The sequence below is a fragment of the Typopeltis vanoorti genome, chromosome 2 (assembly GCF_054136105.1).
Source record: "Typopeltis vanoorti isolate ZY-2024b chromosome 2, IOZ_Tvanoo_1.0, whole genome shotgun sequence".
Lineage (NCBI taxonomy): Eukaryota > Metazoa > Arthropoda > Arachnida > Uropygi > Thelyphonidae > Typopeltis > Typopeltis vanoorti.
The window spans coordinates 157,780,109-157,798,599 of NC_143550.1; the positions used below are offsets into that span (position 1 = coordinate 157,780,109).

Consider the following 18,491-nt stretch of genomic DNA (forward strand, 5'->3'; position numbering starts at 1 on the left):
GGAAGAGGAAAATGTATGTAGTAATAAGGGAATGGAATTTCTAGAATTCTCGAGGGACAAATTTCGTATGGAACATCTAATAGAATAGAAGGAACACGAGGTTCAAGAGTTTTGGATTTGGTCATAGCATCAGAAGAGCTGATTATAACTGAGATGGCATCTCTTCCTGCAGTTGGAGAGCATGACCAAGTGGTTTTGAGTTGGAAGATGAGTAGACATGCAGGAGTATCAAAGAGAAGGGAATGCATGTGGAATTATAAGGCAGGTGATTATAATAGTCTTAGATATTAACTTGGGGCAGTTCCATGGAGGGAGGAATTGGAAGGGCAAGATATTGATAGCGCTTGGGAAATTGTGAAGGAATATTTGTTAGTAGCAATAGTAAGCTATATTCCACGAGTGAAGAAGAGGACAAAATTTAGTGAAAAGTGGAAGAAAAACAATATCAAACAGGAACTGTAGGTGAAAGAGAGGTTATGAAAGAGATATAAGGAGAGGAATAGAGAGAAGATGCATGAAGAATATAAGACTTAGATCAGGAGAGTGACTAGTATGGTAAGGAGAGCGAAACTGGAATATGAGAAGAGATTGGCCTTAAAATCCTAGGGAATTTTTTAGCAATGCAGCCAAGGAGGAGAAATGATTGTGGAAGAATGACATTGTGGGATAAAAATGTGAATAGGGAGACTGATGCAGAGGACATAGTGGAGTTGTTCACTGAATGTATTGGAGTATTTCATCCTGGAGAAGTAAGTTTTAATACTAGAACAATAGGACAGGTTCAAGGTTTAGAGGTGCAAGAGGAGAGTGTGTTTCAAATACTGAGTACTCTGCATGTCAATAAAACTTTGGGGATTGGATGGATTTCACCATGAGTTTTGAGAGAATGTGCTAAAGAACTGACTGCTCCTCCATTGACCTGGCTTTTCAATGAAAGTTTTGCTATGGGAAAGGTACCCAAGGAATAGAAGGAAGGTAAGATAATGATATATTGCATAAGGGCAGTAGCAGACTGGAAGTGTCTAACTATAGGCCAGTTTATGTTTCATCAGTAGTTGTTAAGATCTTGGAGAAATTAATGAGGGACCATATGCAGTGTTAGGCAGATGAGGGTAATGTTTTCTGTGAGAATCAACATGGATTTACTTAAATATAAAAAACTTATTGTTTAATACTGACCATATACAAAGATTTTAACATTCTTTGCCTACCAGTTTCACTAGCAAACTGTCTAACTTTTTCAAGGCGTTGACGAAAAAGTATAAAAAATACTAGTAAATGCAAATTGAAAGAACATTAAAAACGTTGTAAACACTCTAGTAGCAAAGGTTGCACGTTCGCGTGACAGAGACTGAGTGGACTTATTGTTCTTAATCATTATCACGCATGCGTGTTTGTTGTAAATGCATAATGTGATTACTAGCTAGCTGTAGTTCAGATGGATTTAGAGAGAGGATGAGGTTTTTATTCTTAACAGTTCATGGAAAAACCTCATCCTCTCTCTAAATCCATCTGAACTACAGCTAGCTAGTAATCACATTATGCATTTACAACAAACACGCATGCGTGATAATGATTAAGAACAATAAGTCCACTCAGTCTCTGTCACGCGAACGTGCAACCTTAGCTACTAGAGTGTTTACAATGTTTTTAATGTTCCTTTCAATTTGCATTTACTAGTATTTTTTATACTTTTCCGTCAATGCCTTGAAAAAGCTAGACAGTTTGCTAGCGAAACTGGTAGGCAAAGAATGTTAAAATATTTGTATATGGTCAGTATTAAACAATAAGTTTTTTATACTTAACTTTCAAATGGCCAAATATGTTTAATTTGAACAATTTAATGGATTTGCTTAAATATAAAGAGCCAATAGGCTTCATTTCGGCGATGCAACATTATTTAAATTAAGAGGATATTAAATCCCACATTGTTTCAAAACCGAATAAGAAACTCCAAGATCGGAATCAAAGAGTTTCATGCTGAATATAGTAAACTATAAAAGCATTGGCGGATACCACCGTAAACCAAAGCACGTAGTACAAACAACGGCAACTCGTAGCAAAGGTTCGTAAAGCTTAGTATTTCCCATAATGTAAAACACATTTCCTAGGAGATGTATGATGTTATACATTATGGTGGAAGGTACTTTATTCAACTTTATTGAGGTCTGATCAGTGAGTAGGTAGACCAAATTAATACTGAGGGTATAGTGAAAAGGACTTATATACTCTGCTATAAGAGTTGTGAAACAGGTACACCCATTAAATTACTTAAATATAAAGAGCCAATAGGCTTCATTTTGGCAATGTAACATTTTTAAATTAAGGGGATATTAAATCCCACATTGTTTCAAAACTGAATAAAAAAAACTACAAGATCGGAACAAAGAGTTTCATGCCGAATATAGTAAACTATAAAAGCATCGGCAGATACCAGCATAAGCCAAAGCACATAGTATAAACTAGGGCAACTTGTAACAAAGGTGCGTAAAGCTCTGATCACTATTCTTAGTGTTTCCCATAATGTAAAACACATCTCCTAGGAGATGTATGATATTATACATTATGGTGAAAGGTCACTACCCAGACTAGTTTCGACCTATATTGAGGTCTCATCAGTGAGTAGGTAGACCAAATTAATACTGAGGGTATAGCAAAAAGAACTTATATACTCTGCTATATGAGTTGTCAAACAGGTGCACCCATTAAATTACTTAAATATAAATAGCCAACAGGCTTCCTTTTGGCGATGTAACATTATTTAAATTAAGGGGATATTAAATCCCACATTGTTTCAAAAACCAAATAAGGAGTTTCTTATTCTTATCAAGGCAATGTAGAACAATTGCCTTGATAAGTCACCTTGGTAAAGTGATGTTGATCATATTGACAGAAAGATTGAGAACACAATTGGAAGCATACCTTGCAGACAAGCAAGCAGGATTTAGGAAGGATAGAACTACAATTCAACAGATTTTGACAATAAGGTTAATAGCAGAGAAAGCTAGGAGAAAAAACAAAAACATATATACTCGCTTTTTTGATTTTCAGAAAGCATTTGACAGTATTGACCAGAAAGTGACATTAGCAGTTCTGGAATCTTATGGAATTGATAAAAAACTAATAGCTATTCATTCTGATAAAAGATGTTTATCAGAATGCAGTTGCAGCAGTTAGAATAGGTGATGATTTGGGGAAATGGTTTAAAACAAGCAGAGGTACTAGACAGGGAGACCCAATATCACCAAGTATTTTCATCGCACATTTAGAAAGAGCAGTGGACAAATTGAAGGAAGATGCCAAAGGAATATCTGTACACGGAATGAGAATTAACAATCAGAGATTTGCAGATGACATTGTTATTATTGAAGAAGGCGAAAGAGAACTACAAAAAAAAAAAACACTGAAACTGGTAAATGAGGAAGGGAAGAGATTTGGACTTGTTATGAACTTGGAAAAAACAAAGACAATGGTATTTGGCAAGTGGATGGAACTGATATAGAAAATGTAGAACAATTCACAAATTTGGGAAGTAAACTGACATATGAATTGGACTGTAAAAAAGAAACAAAGATCAGGATTGCAAAGGGAAGAACAAATCTGAAGGCTATGGATAACATCTGGAAAAGTAAAGTGATCAGTCTGCAAACAAAACTAAGAGTACTGGAAACATGCATTCTCAGCGGTGTACTGTATGGATCTGAAACATGGGTAATAAATAAAGAATCAAGAAAAAGAATTTTGGCATTTGAAAGAACTTGTTACAGGAAGATTCTTAGAATAGGATGGGTACAGAAAATCATCAATGAAGAGCTCTATCAGAAGATACAACCAAAACAGAATCTAATGCAGAAGATTATAAAACAGAAGCTGCAATTATTTGGACACATCTGTAGAATGAGTGAGGACCAGAAGATAAAGACATTTATGTTTGGTATTTTGGATGTTTTAAACAGAAGAGGTAGACCATACAGAGAATGGATAGACGATATAAAAGACTGGTGTGGAATGGGTGTACAAAAACTGTGACACTGTGCACTGGACAAAGAAAGGTGGAAGAAGATAGCGAAACAGGCATCAGACATCAACGGGCAGTGAGCCCATGGTTCGTGATGATGATGATGAATTTAATGGGTGCACCTGTTTGACAACTCATATAGCAGAGTATATAAGTTCTTTTCGCTATACCCTCAGTGTTAATTTGGTCTACCTACTCACTGATGAGACCTCAATAGAGGTCGAAACTGGTCTGGGTAGTGACCTTCCACCATAATGTACAACATCATACATCTCCTAGGAGATGTGTTTTACATTATGGGAAATACTAAGAATAGTGATCAGAGCTTTACCCACCTTTGCTATGAGTTGCCCTAATTTGTACTACGTGCTTTGGCTTATGCTGGTATCTGCCGATGCTTTTATAGTTTACTATATTCAGCATGAAACTCTTTGATTCCGATTTTGGAGTTTCTTATTTGGTTTTGAAACAATGTGGGATTTAATATCCCTTTAATTTAAATAACATGGATTTGTTATTGGGTGCTTGCTTTAGTAATATGATTGCCTTTTATAATAAAGTGACAAGAGCAGTTGATGAGGGAAAAGCATATACTGCCATTTTTTGGATTTTGCAAAGGCATTTGACAGGGTGACACATGATAAGCTAATATTTAAGTTGCAGCACAGGGGTTTAGATGTCAGGTTTGTGAACTGGATTTAGGATTGGCTATCTGATAGGTATTAGATAGAGTTGTGTATAGTGAGACAATATCAAGGCAGCAGTTGATTACAAGTGGGGTCCCACAGGGTTCATTACTGAGACCTGTATTGTTTAACCTTTATATCAATGACATTGTCAATGAATTGCAGGGGGATATTCAGTTGTTTGCAGATGATGTGAAGCTAGGAAGGGTTATTAGTAATAGTGCAGATGTGGCAGCCCTGGAAGAGGATTTGAATAAACTGAACAGATTGGCAAATGAATAGGGGGTTGTCAGTTTAATGCAGCAAAATGTAAAATCTTGAAGTTTGGGATACATCAATGGTAGGCTGCATACTCTGTTCTAGGAAGTAGGTGAGATAAGAGATCTGATGGTGATGATTGATAGAAACCTGAAATTCAGGGAACATATTGCAAAGGTGGCGAGGGCAACCCAGAGGATTGCTGCAATACTGAGAAGGATGCTGACCTGCAAGATAAAAGAGTTTTCATTCCATTGTATAAAGCCCTGATCAGGCCACCCTTTAACTATTGTTGTCAAATTTGGTCCCCAGGATTTGAAGGGGATAAGTTAACTGTAGAAAAGGTGCAGAGGCAGATAACAAAGATGGTTTCAGGACTATGCAATGTTGTTATGATCGGCTGAGGGAATGTGGACCTGCAGAGTTTGGTAGATAGAAGAAGGAGAGGTGATATGATTAAGACTTTTAAACAGTTGAGAGTTAGTTACAGGGTTGACACTGGGGGAATTCTTTTGCTTGGTGGAACAGTGGGAAAGAGTGAGGACAAGGAGCCATCCCTGGAAGTTATGAAAGGAAGTTGTGAGGAAGATGAGGAGGGGTTTCTTTGCATGGAGAGTTTTTGAATTAATGAATGCATTGCCTGATAGAGTAGTAAGAGCACGAACGGTCAATGAGTTCAAGGAGTGGTATGATAGCTTTGTGTTTTCTAGAAAGGATCTCCCATAATGAGTCTTTTGACTCCATGGAGGTGGAGGCCTGAATAATAATAATAATAATAATATTTAATCTTAGTTACCAAGGCATTTTGAAAGTTATGAAGATATGATATGCAACAACAGAAAAAAAAATGTGAAGAGAAGAGTGAAAAAAAAAAAGTTATATCCTCTGTTTATGGATAAAAATCTTCAGTCCTGAACAGTGATAAATTTTTATGTTTCCATTCTAAAAATGGATCATTAAAATTTAGAAGACTTTATTATGAATAACTTGGTTTAATTTTATTTACAAGTTTTGATATAATTTTTATAGTTGTTCTGCTTTAACATTATTCTTAATAATATACAGACAATATATATTCACATGTATAAAATTATAATTCATTTCTTTTCAAAAGTGATAATTAAAAGTAACAGCATAACAATTTGAAAATATGCAGTAGTGTTATAATTCTTATTCTTTTCTTATGTGTATAAGAAGTTCAATTAAATCTATTCATCTGTTTGTGTTACAATCACATGTATATTGCATTTTAACCTTAAAGCATATTGCTCATAAAGGCATTCTTATTTTTATAGGTGGTGTTAATCAGCTAGTTAGAGAACCAGAACCACCCATTATTAAAGCTACACTTCATGATCTTAAAGTCAGTGAAGGAGCATCTGCAATGCTAGAACTAAAGGCTGATGGCTATCCAAAGCCAAAAATAACATGGTTGGTTGCTTCAAAGTTTTTCTATAACTCTGTCAACAGGCAAGCACATAAAGATAAATGAAATTTTTTACCTTTAATTCTTAATAGGTTTTTGATTAAAAAAAATAATAGGAGAAATATTGAGGACTCCAGTCAAATACAAGCACATCTGTGTTCATTAGTAAGTAAGGTGCATGCATGCATTGCATAGGCTGGCCACCTTGCAGAGAACTGTTAGGTGTGTGGGAGTAATGTACAGGCAGTAAAATTTTTATAACTGATAATTTGCTTGAGTCTGAATTTATGTAAGTTGAATTTACATAAGTCAGGGACTGTCTTGTATTGTATTTTCACACTGGAACTAGAGAATGGAATATCCTTTTGTTGTTGTCAAATGTATTAGGTTTTACAATTTAGACGAAAGAGATGGAAGGTGGCTTACTAGAGTGATTATTCAATTCAAGGAAATGGATCTATAATGACAGTGGCCAAGCAGTTTGATACTTCTATAGCATTTCTAGTAATGAGCATACATGATTTACAGATATGATAACTTGTAGCCTTAGTTGATTTGGCATAATTTATAACAACTGACCAGCCAAACAGTTATGATTGAGGTAAAGCATTGCCTGTTTTGTAATTATGAGAAAGATATTTGAAGAACTTTAAGCTCATCATCATCATCATCAAATACCTTCAAGGGGTGTACAGGATATGATAGTACTACATGAAAAATTTACATCATTACTAACTTCCTATATACAATTTTCCTCCAAATCAGTCTGTTAAATGTCAAGACTCCAATATTATCAGGTCTTATATTTCTGTCTTCTAAGGCACTTTTTACTGTATCAATCCACCTATATCTTGGTCTTCTTCTGTGTCTTTTTCCTGCCAACCTGGCAGAGAACACTTGTTTTCCTAATCTTTCCTCGTCCATTCTGTTTAAGTAACCATACCACCTGAGATTAGCTCTTCTAATGCATTCCTGGATGCTGACAATGTCAAGTTCTTTCCTAATATCCTCGTTTTTAATATGATATTGCCATTCATGCCATCTGTTCGTGCCCCTAATCTTTCTCAGGACATTCATATCTTCAGTCTCTAGTCTTGGGTCAAGTGTTTTACTTCTGACCCAGCTCTCAGACCGATAAGTTAAAATTGGTTTGAACATTGTCTTGTATACAGCTAATTTAGTGTTTTGACTAATTTCTCTCTTGTTCCATATAAATTTATTCAGTTGACTTCCTTGCATACCAGCTTTGTTGATTCTGTTGTCTATTTCCATATTTAACTTACCATCTTCACTAAAAATCGTACCTAAGTAGCTTAAATGTTTTACTTATTCTATAGGTTCTTCATTCACAATGCAGTTGATATTTTCAATGCTTCTGCCTGTTTTCATTGTCTTTGTCTTGTTATTGTTGACCTTCATACCATATATATATTACAACAGTTATTCATTTTATTCAGGGAATCTTGCAGACTCGTAGCGGATTTATTTAGAAATATAACATCGTCCACATAAAGCAAAGAGCTAACATTAACATCTTCAATTTTGATTTCAGATTTAATACCACTTTCCTTCATAATGTGATCCATATAGATAATAATTAAGAGAGGGATAATGTACATCCTCATCTGACACCAGATTTAACATTAAACCATCTTCCTGTACTTCCTTCAATTCTAACTATTGACTTACAACTCAAATAAAGACTAAGTACTGCTTGATATAATGTCCCATTAACACCATATAGTTGTAGCGTTTGGAATAGCTTCTCTCTTGGACCTTGTCATATGATTTTTCCAGATCTACGAAACTTAAATACAGATCTTTGTTATATTCCCATGGTTTCTCAACTATGTGTCGTAAAGTGAAAATCTGATCCTGACAGCCTCAATTTTGCCTGAATCCAGCTTGTTCTTCACCAAGCTTCTCTTCCACAATCCTTCTCAACCATTTCTCACGTAAACTTGCATATATCTTACCAGGAACACTCAATAATGAAATGCCTCTGTAATTCTCACATTCAGTTTTATTTCCCTTTTTATATATGGGTACTATGAGAGCTCTACTCCAATCATTGGGAATTCGTCCCTCTATTCAGACCTTCTGAGCTATGCAGTGCAGCCACTGTAAGACTTTTATACCACCATACTTCAGCATTTCTGTTCGAATATCATCTACTCCTATTGCCTTTCCACATTTAAAGCCTTTGATGGCTTTTTCTACTTCAAGTATAGATATGTATATATCCATACATGACTTTTATACCACCATACTTCGCATTTCTGTTCGAATATCATCTACTCCAACTGCCTTTCCACATTTCAAGCCTTTGATGGCTTTTTCTACTTCAAGTATGGATATGTATTCTTGACTGTATGCCTGTTGAATGTTTTTTGACCACTGTGCTATCACTGCTTATTTCATTCAGCAATTTTTCGAAGTAATTACTCCATACTTCAAGGATATCTTTTTCTACCATTTTGATGTCAACCTTTATCATCTCTAACTCCTTTTACAGAACTCTTTCTTCCATTTCTAAGCTTCTTCAACAACCTCCTGAATATTTTGCCACCTTCTTGATATTTATTTTCTATGTTCTTGCCAAAGTCCTCCCATGACTTTTGTTTAGCCAATTTTACACAGTATTTAGCTTTCTTACATTTCTGTCTGTATTCTCTAAGAGCACAAGCTGACTTATTTTCCAGGAACTTTTGATATGCTTTCTTCTTTTCCTTCACTGCCTCTTTAACTTCCTGTGTCCACCATGGAGTTCTGATTTTTCTATCCTTGCAGACAACCTCACCACATGCCTCTCTGACTGAATCAATCAGGGTTTTCTTCAAGGCTTGCCACTGAATCTCCAAGGTTTGGTTCCTGCTGTCAAACTCTTTCATTTTTTATTGAATAATATTTGTGTATTTTAGTCTACAGTTCACATCTGAGAGCTGCTCAACTTTTATTCGCTTTAAAACTTTCTTACATGTTATTCTTTTCAATAATAAATTCATTTTATCCTGCTCAAGACTAAATGGTGAACACTTTCAATTTTAAATCTTTTGTACACTCTGATGTCCTGCACTAGGGAGAAAACATCACTATCAACAATAACATAGTCAATGAGCCTTTTCTTATCCTTGCCTCTTCTCTTCATTTGAATTTTGCACATTTTTATGTTTGAACATTGTGTTAATAATAACCAGTCCATATCCTGAGCAGAAATCCAACAGGTATTTGCCATTATTATTAGCTTTGCTCTTTACTTCAAATTTTCCCAAAATATTTTTGTATGTCTTCATGTTTGAAATTATGGATTCTACAACCATGTTAAAATAACTCTTTTTATTATCCCAACGTTTTGATCTTCATCAAAATCATCATCTGGAGCATACATAAATATAAAAAACAAGCTGCATTACATTTCAAACTGTAAGCTAGAGTAACAATGATTTGATCACATGCTACTCACTGGCATTACCTCTAGTGAAAAAAAAAAAAAATACATCAAGCTAATTTAATTTTTGATTACATTAATAAACATCCTTGTTTACAGATGGTTTTCCTTCCAGTAACAGCGATGTCCTATTTCTATTATTATAATTGTCATTTTTGATTTAAAAAAAATTTTTTTATAAATTACAACATGAATAAACTTTCTTATAGATTTTTCCCCCCTTTTTCCTTAACAGTGATGTCCTATTTTTCAGTATTACAGTTGTTGTTTTAGATCTAGGATCCTGGATTTTCTAGAGTCCTATTGATGGGGAGGAGGTAGAGAGGATCCAGAGGTGAGTGACTAAGATGATAGCAGATCTGTGGAATGAACCATATGAGAACAGGTTGAAGATTTGTGGGTTGCAGAAATTATTTGATAGGTGGAAAAGGGGGAGATATGATTGAGACATTCAAATTGCTAAAGAGTTTCTATAGGATTAATTCAGAGGATATTTTTGTGATCATGACTGGTGGTGGTGGGAGAACTAGGGGACACCTACGGAAGCTGGGTAAGAGTGTGGTTAGCAGGGGTGTTAGAGCTTGGTTCTTTACTTTTATAGTGGTAAATGAGTGGAATAAGCTGCCAGAGTCTGTTGTGGGTGCTATTACGGTGAGTGAGTTCAAGGCAAGGTATGATAGATACTGTGAGAATGTCGTATAGTTGTGTGGACATGATGTTTAGGGCCTCCCTCGATGAGTCTAAGGACTCCCTGGAGTCGCCCATAATAATAATAATAAATAATAATAATAATAATAGTTGTTCTTAAAGAGGAAGGATTTGTAGGATGAATATAAACCTTCCATATGTATGGGATTTTTAGACCATCGTTATTGTTTAGATAGGCTGGGTTGATAATGATCTCACAAGCTTCCTGAAATTTGGGTTCATACCATGTTTTGGTGTGATGTAGACAACTAGTGATTTTCCAGTCAATTCTCTGTAAGGTGTTCGGAGCCTGATCAGAAAGGCCAGCCTCACCATAATTATTATATTTGATGTGTCGTTTATGTTCTTTTTGTCTGATCGGAATTGTGCATCCTGTTTCTCCTACGTATGGTATGTTGCAAGTGCAGTAAATACGGTATACTCCAGGGTGGGCCAGTGGAGGGAGTGGGTCTTTGGATGAGTTGAGTAAGCTTTTTAATTTTGCAGGAGGTTTAAAGGTGGCTTTGAGGTTGTATTTTTGTAGTACTCTGTTTATTTTGTCTGATGTCCCTTTAATGTAGGGAATAGTTATAGTTTTACTGTAGTCTGGTTTGTCTTTGTTTTTTATTGAGGTCTCGTAGAGAATTTTGTTTATGGTGTTTGGCTGTATCCATTTTTTTGAAAAGTATTACTGATCACTTTAAATTCGTTTTTCAGTGCCTGTTCACTGGAGCAGATCTTCAGAGCCCTGTTTTTTAGGGTATTGATGACACCTAGTTTTTGTGTTGGGTGGTGATAGGAGTTTATGTGTATATATTGGCCAGTATGTGTTGGTTTCCAGTCAACAGTGAAGGAAAGATTGCCCAAGGCAAGATGTGTAACAAGTGTATCGAGAAACGGCAGTGTGTTATATCTAGATACGCTTGTCACATGTTGTACTAGTTGTCTGCATCACACCAAAACATGATATGAACGCAAATTTAAGGAAGCTTGTCAGATCATTATCAACCACCCTAATCTAAACAGTAATGATGGTCTAAAAATCCCATACATATGGAAGGAATATATTTGTCCCACGAATCCTTCCTCTCTAAGAACAACTATAAACAGGAATCTAGAAAATCCAGGATCCCAAATCTAAAATAACAACTGTAATATTGAAAAATAGGACATCACTGTTAAGGAAAAAGGGGAAAAAAAATCTATAAGAAAGTTTATTCATGTTGTAATTTATAAATAATTTTTTTTTTTTCTTCTTCTCTTCTTCTTCCTTTCCAGGCTTATAGGCCAAGTAGTCTGTTCCGGACTCAATTTCATCTTTTTAAGGGTCTTCCTCTGCATCGAGTACCTTTTGGGTGGTAATTTAGAATTTGTTTAGGTATTCTGCTTCTATTCATTCTTAGTATGTGTTCTTTCCATTTTTCTCTATAGCAAATAACTGTTTCCTTTAAGGAGGCTGTAATTCCAAGTTTTTTTCTGATTTCACTGCTTTTCATTTTGTCCATTATTGTGACTCCTTCAGTTCTGCGCAGAAATTTCATTTCGGATGATTCAATTCTTCTTTCATCTGCTTTTTTTATTGTCCATATCTCACTGCTATAAAGTAAGGTTGGTTTAGCTATTGTATTGTAGATTCTTATTCGTGTGTGCTTTTGTACATAATTGGGTTTAAAAATTTTATTTATAATGCCTGTTACTTTTAAAAAGGTTGATATCTTTGGTTCTATATCAGCTTCATTTTCATATGACATTGTGCAACCTAAATATTGGAATGTATTTACTTGCTCTATTATTTTATTGTTTATTACTATTTTGCTTCTTATTGGATTAGCACCATTGAAGGCCATGACTTTTGTTTTGTCTGTTGATATTTCCATACCATATGTTTTTATCAGATTATTTAGACTCCATAATTATTTTTGTAGTTCATCTTCATTATTTCCAAGGATTATTTGGTCATCAGCAAAAAGAAGAGTAGCTAATCTGATGTTACAGTTTATCTTGAATCCTCCTTCATTAGTTATCTTCCATTCTTTTATGATTTTATCCATGTATATATTAAATAAAACTGGTGAGAGAGGGCAACCCTGACGTACTCCTCGATTTATTGGTTTCCAGCTTGATGTTGAACGATTGTACTTCACAGATATTTTATTATCTTGATATATATATATATATATATATGTAGAAAGTATTTTTAACTTGGGTATAGTTATGTTAAAGATACCAAGCAATTTTAAACCTGGTTTTACTCCATTTTTTCCAAGTAAGCAAACAGACAAAATGTCAAGTTTGCGCCTGCAATTTATGCAAGACTTGCTGATCCCACAGGTAGTGCACCACGAGTTGCCTTGGTCTTGCACTACCTGTGGGATCAGCTAGTCTTGCATAAATTGCAGGCGCAAACTTGACATTTTGTCTGTTTGCTTACTTGGAAAAAATGGAGTAAAACCAGGTTTAAAATTGCTTGGTATCTTTAACATATATATAAGGCTTTAAAGAGTTGGTTTGGTATTTCATATTCTTCTAGTATTTCCCATAGTTTTTCTCTGATAATTTTATCAAATACTTTGGTGTAATCTATAAAAGCTATGTGTGTTTCTATGTTCATTTCTCTGTGTTTTTCAATTAATAATTTTAATGTAAATGCAGAGTCTATGCAAGACCTGCCTTTTCTGAATCCATTTTGTTCTTCTATTAATTTTGGGTCTACTATACATTTAAGTTTATATGCTAAGATTTTTGCATATACTTTATAACAGGTACTAAGTAAGTTGATTCCACGATAATTGTTACAATCAGATTTGTGTCCTTTTTTGTAGATGGGAATAACTATTGCTTTGGTCCAATCTTGTGGGCATTTTCCTTCTTTCCAGATCATATTATAAAAGTTAAGTAACCTGAGTGAGAATTCAGTCCTGCATATTTCCAACTTTATATTGTCTTCTCCTGGAGCCTTTCCTGTTTTGCTTTGGGTTAATGCTTCTGTTAATTCTTCTAGAGTGATGTTTTCCAAGTTATCAGAGATGTTTACAAAGGGTAGTTTTCTGTTTTGAATGTTTTCATCATACCATACATCTTGGTAGTAATTTTGCCATGTTTCTATTTAATGCTATTAATATCTGCTTTTTCTCTAGTTTCATTGCTTAGAACTTTGAGGATTTTCTATGAATTAGGTCTTTTGAGCATACAGTCTCTCTCTAATTTTGTTACAAAATTGTTCCATCTGTTTTTGTTTATTCTCCTGCATGCTGCTTTTGCTATTGCTTTTTTTCTGCTATTCGATTTTTGATTCTATTGTATTTAGGTTGAGCCAGTTTTTATATGCTTTTTTTTCTTTTCTTCAATAATGCATTTAATTTCATCATCCCAGTCCCTAAGGCCTCTTTTTCTTTTCCACTTTTTCTTTGTTCCTAAACTTTCTTTTGCAGCTTTTGTCATTATGGTTTTTAGATTTGACCATTCTTCTTCTGTGTTCTGATTTTGTTTTATACTTGTCATCCAGTTCTTTATTCTTTTTTGGTACAAGCCTTTAATACTACTGTCGTCCAAAAGTCTAACTTTGAAAGATTCAAATTTCTATTTTCCTTATGCTTTTTTGTTATTTTCCATCTTCGTTCCCATTTTATTTTTCCAATTAAAAGGTAATGATCTGATTCTATTTCAGATCCTCTATATACTCTTGTATCTATTAACATTTCTGACATTTTGGTATTGCCTGATTATGTAATCAATAATGCTTCTTATGTCTCTTGCTTCCCAGGTGTATCTGTGGATGTCTTTATGTTTGAAGAAGGTGCTCATTATTTTAAGGTTATTGCTTATAGTAAAATCTCTTAATCTATTTCCATTTCTATTACAGTTAAGTTCTCCGATAGGTGCTGTTTGGTTTATATGGTTTATTGCCAATTCTTGCGTTGAGATCTTCTATTACCAAAATGTGATCCTTAGGATTGGTCTTATTTAATATGTTCTGCAGTTGGGTATACAAGTTTTCTGAGTCTTCCTCTTTTCCTTCTTCAGGTGCATAAGTTCCAATTACTGTCATATAGCCTCTGTCTATTTTAATTCTCATTTCTATTATTCTATCGCTCCAAAAGTTGTAATGGATTATATTGTTTCTAAGAGATTTATGTAGAAAGATCATTACACTAGATTTAGCTCTCTGCTTTTTTTAGATTCTGTCATTACTGCTATTTTTACATTTCTTTCTTCTAGTGCTTGGTCCAGTTCTATGATTTTGTGGTGGATACTTCTCACATTCCAGGTGGCTATATTCCAATAGGTGTATTTCTGATTTTTTTTTGTTTTCAGTAATTTTCTTCTCGAATCCTTATTCCAAGCCGGTTCATTACCAAAAAGTCTGTCCGTTTACTATATTCATGAGTCTTTATAGTTGGTTAAAATTTTGACTGAGAGGGTTACTGGCCATCTGCAGTCTATCTTGGTGATGGGGCTGCCATCTTGAGGCCTTCAAGCTTGCCTTAAATGGTAGGAGAGATTTTTAAAGAGAAGACATAGAGATAGAGTAGAGATAGAAATAGAATGACCCATAGCCCTCGATTACTCTAATAGCATTAGGGTCATGAGTTATAAGAGTTGGGCAAGGAATGCCATATAGGAAAGATTAAAGAGCAAGGGAGCCTACCTCTTTTTTTTTTTTTTTTTTAAATAAAAAATAACAGTTGTAATAATAGAAATAGGACATCACTGTTACTGGAAAGAAAACCATCTATAAGCAAGAATGTTTATTCATGTAATCAAAAATTAAATTAGCTTGATGTATTTTTTTTTTCCCACTAGAGGTCATGCCAGTGAGTAGCATGTGATCAAATCATTGTTTCTCTAGCTTACGGTTTGAAATGTAATGCAGCTTGTCTTGTATATCCAGATGATGATCTTGATATGAAGATCAAAATGTCGGGATAATAAAAAGAGTTATTTTAACATGGTTGTAGAATCCATAATTTCAAAAATGAATGCTGATCACCGTGTAACACCAAAGGAAAGTATTTTTGTATTTCTGATGATCATTTTCTACTCTGCTATTTAGATCCCCAACAAGGACCAACTTTTCCTTTTTCATTATGTCAGTTGCTTTCTCCAAAGCCTCAAAAAATTCCTCTACTTCTACCTTAGTAGAACCTTCTGTGGCACCATAGGCACAAATAAGTCTCATTGTCCAGTTCCCCATTCTCATATTTGCCCACATTACTCTACTTGAGACTGTCTGCCATTCAAGAAGATTAGCCTCGTATTTTGTGTTGAATACTATGGCTACTCCTTCTTTTCCTTGATTGCCATTGCCTGAATATAACATTTTGTATTTATTGCTCAGAAAGATCTCACCAGTTTTGGTCTTTTTTGTTTCAGTCACCCCTATTATGTCGATCTGGTACTTATCTAATTCCTCAGCTAGCTCCATTTCTTTGCCATTCAGGCTTCTTACGTTGATAGTACCGATCTTTAACTCTGGTGATGTTGAGTTGGAGTTTATTTTCAGATTTGTTCCAGTAGCTGACTTTTCGCTGTTCGCCCTGGTTCCCTGACGAAAACAACGGGGGCCTTGTTTAACCGGGCGACTCCCCAGCTGGCATGAAATTTTGTCATGTTGTACCATGATTTTTTATATTGGTTTAACCAATAAGAATACAATTTGGTTGGCTAAATCCCAAATTTCCAGCCCATCCTCGTTCGTTCAGTATCCAAGTAGATACCCAACAGGGTGCACCACGAGAAGGTGAGGATTGGACATTAGGTCAGAAGCCCTGGTCGGTTCTCCGCATTCCTTTAAAGGCTATGTGGACCTCTCAGTTTTACAGCTTTGACCCTTAAGCACCCCAGAAAATTTTTTTAAATTAATATTTTCTTAAAAAATCTATTACCTTCTTAAGAAAAAGACTTAGTTAATCTCTTTCTTTCAAAGGAAACATTTCACATGGGCCTCACCTCTTTCAAACTAAGTAAATTAGTGTAAGGTAATTAGTGACTAAGTTGGCAGTTTTAGTCAGAAGCCTAAAAAATTTAGTTAGTCCTTACCTTTTGGATTAAGCAATGTACACTGGTGTACATTGCTTAATCCAACATTGTAAAATTGATCCTAATGGACTAAAGTGAAGGAGGAGGAGGAGGTTGAAGGAAATTTTTGGTAGAAACATGTCTATAAGTTGCATTAGTCAGCTAACTTCAGTGAGATTTAGAATATAGTTGTTTTGTTCCTTACATTGTTTATGCTTTCCTGATAATTTTAGTCCCATCAGGTAAAAATGAATGGGGAGCTGCTTGGTGGTGGGGGATTGCAGACAACGCCTCTACAGGTATAATAATTCAACTGTGTTAATAATAATTTGGTATCACCTAAGTTATCCTCATCCCAATGAAGGATGGCATGGAGATCAGAGTTTAAGTCATTGATTATGAAGATCATGAAGCTTCAAATGATTGTGTACTACAAGGTGTGCCAAATAACAAAAAGAAATGTACTGTCATCAGCATGGCTGTCGATAGAATTTGAAGCCAGTGGAGGTCATTGAAATGGAGAGTGGAATTATAAAGGAGGGGGGGGGAAGTAAAATAATACAAGTTTCATCATTCAGATGATTTCAGTCAATTATCTGGTGACAGTTTTACCTACTTTTTTTTGCCTACTAAATTTGCGATTTCTCATATGTTTCATATGCAAGACAAAAATCAAATAAAATAAGTATTGAGAAAGCAGGAGTTTGGCTGTTATTTAGAAGTGGCTTCTTGGTTGACGTTGTTTCAATTGCTGAAAATGTAAATTCTCCTCTGTTATATGATACCATTAATAAAAATTGCAGCCAACCTTTTGTTTTCTCAGGTCTTGGTTCACGTTTTTTTTTTTTTTTTTTTTTTTTTTTTTTTTAAAGGTATGAGATGCTTCATTATAAGAGCTTGATTACTTTGAACTTTCAGTCTCTTCAATTTTCAGTGTGTGTGATACATTACACAAAACTCAGGTCCATATCTGAATACAGTCTACAGATGTGCAATCAGCCTTATAAGAATGAATAATTAATTCCTTTTTTTTCCTTGCAAGTTAGTGTTCTTTTCAAATCATATGTTAATTACTTTATTGCTCAGACCTCAACAAATGTGCTCTCAAATTTCAGGCTCTATTCATTAACAATCCCAGGCCTCCAGTCTCATCATCTGATTATATGAATTCTTATTAATATCATTCTGCAGTATCCTCAGTCCAAAATGTCATCTTGAACTGGGCAACATTAAACTGCTCCACTCATTTCTGGTTTTCCACATCACCAGTCTGTTCAATCCTTCATGTGGGGGAGTACATATCAGAAAGATTCTTTATTACTCCTCTTAACAACATTGATAAACATTTGGATATCACCTTCCATACTATCCCCAGTATCAATAGCATATAAGTTTAACATCAGCATCCCAAAGATTGAGCCAGCCCTGTGCATATTCATATTCTTACACTCCTCTGCCGTTCTAAATACTACTTTTTTTTAATAACTGTCATTCCTCCACTCTTCCATCCATGCTATCAGCTGATTTTCATCCCCACATGTTCTAGTTTATATAACAACCCTCTGTATGATCTTCTCTCAAATAGTTCTTCAAAGCTGAGTAATGTCATGATATATCCATTTCTTTCCCTTATCCAGCTCAGTTGTCACTTTGTCCCTAAACGGTAGGGATGTAAGAGGGAAATAGTGCCAATGGTTTTGAGGCAATATGATATGAGTCTGGCAGATAGGATGAAATATTTAATTGGATATTACTACCATCCTGGGAATGTATAGGCAGATTGGCCTACAAAATAAGAAAAGGCTGATGATTATGGGTAATTTTAATTATAGTAATATACATTAGAATGAAGAGAGGGTATCTGAGGGAAAAAGAAAATGAATTTACAATGACATTATAAATAACATCAGAGGATGTTATTGATGCTGATGATAGTGACTATGATGTGAT

General features: G+C 34.8%; 1 protein-coding gene across 1 annotated transcript in view; it reads left to right on the top strand.

Moving 5' to 3' along the window:
• The window catches only part of LOC150109564 (protein Obscurin-like), a 1,271,613-nt gene that overhangs the window by 192,551 nt on the left and 1,060,571 nt on the right, over positions 1-18,491 (top strand). The window contains exon 18 of the mRNA XM_090402667.1: positions 6,258-6,432. Within this exon, the coding sequence (XP_090258793.1) occupies positions 6,258-6,432 (175 nt within the window). The remainder of the gene's footprint in view (positions 1-6,257; positions 6,433-18,491) is intronic.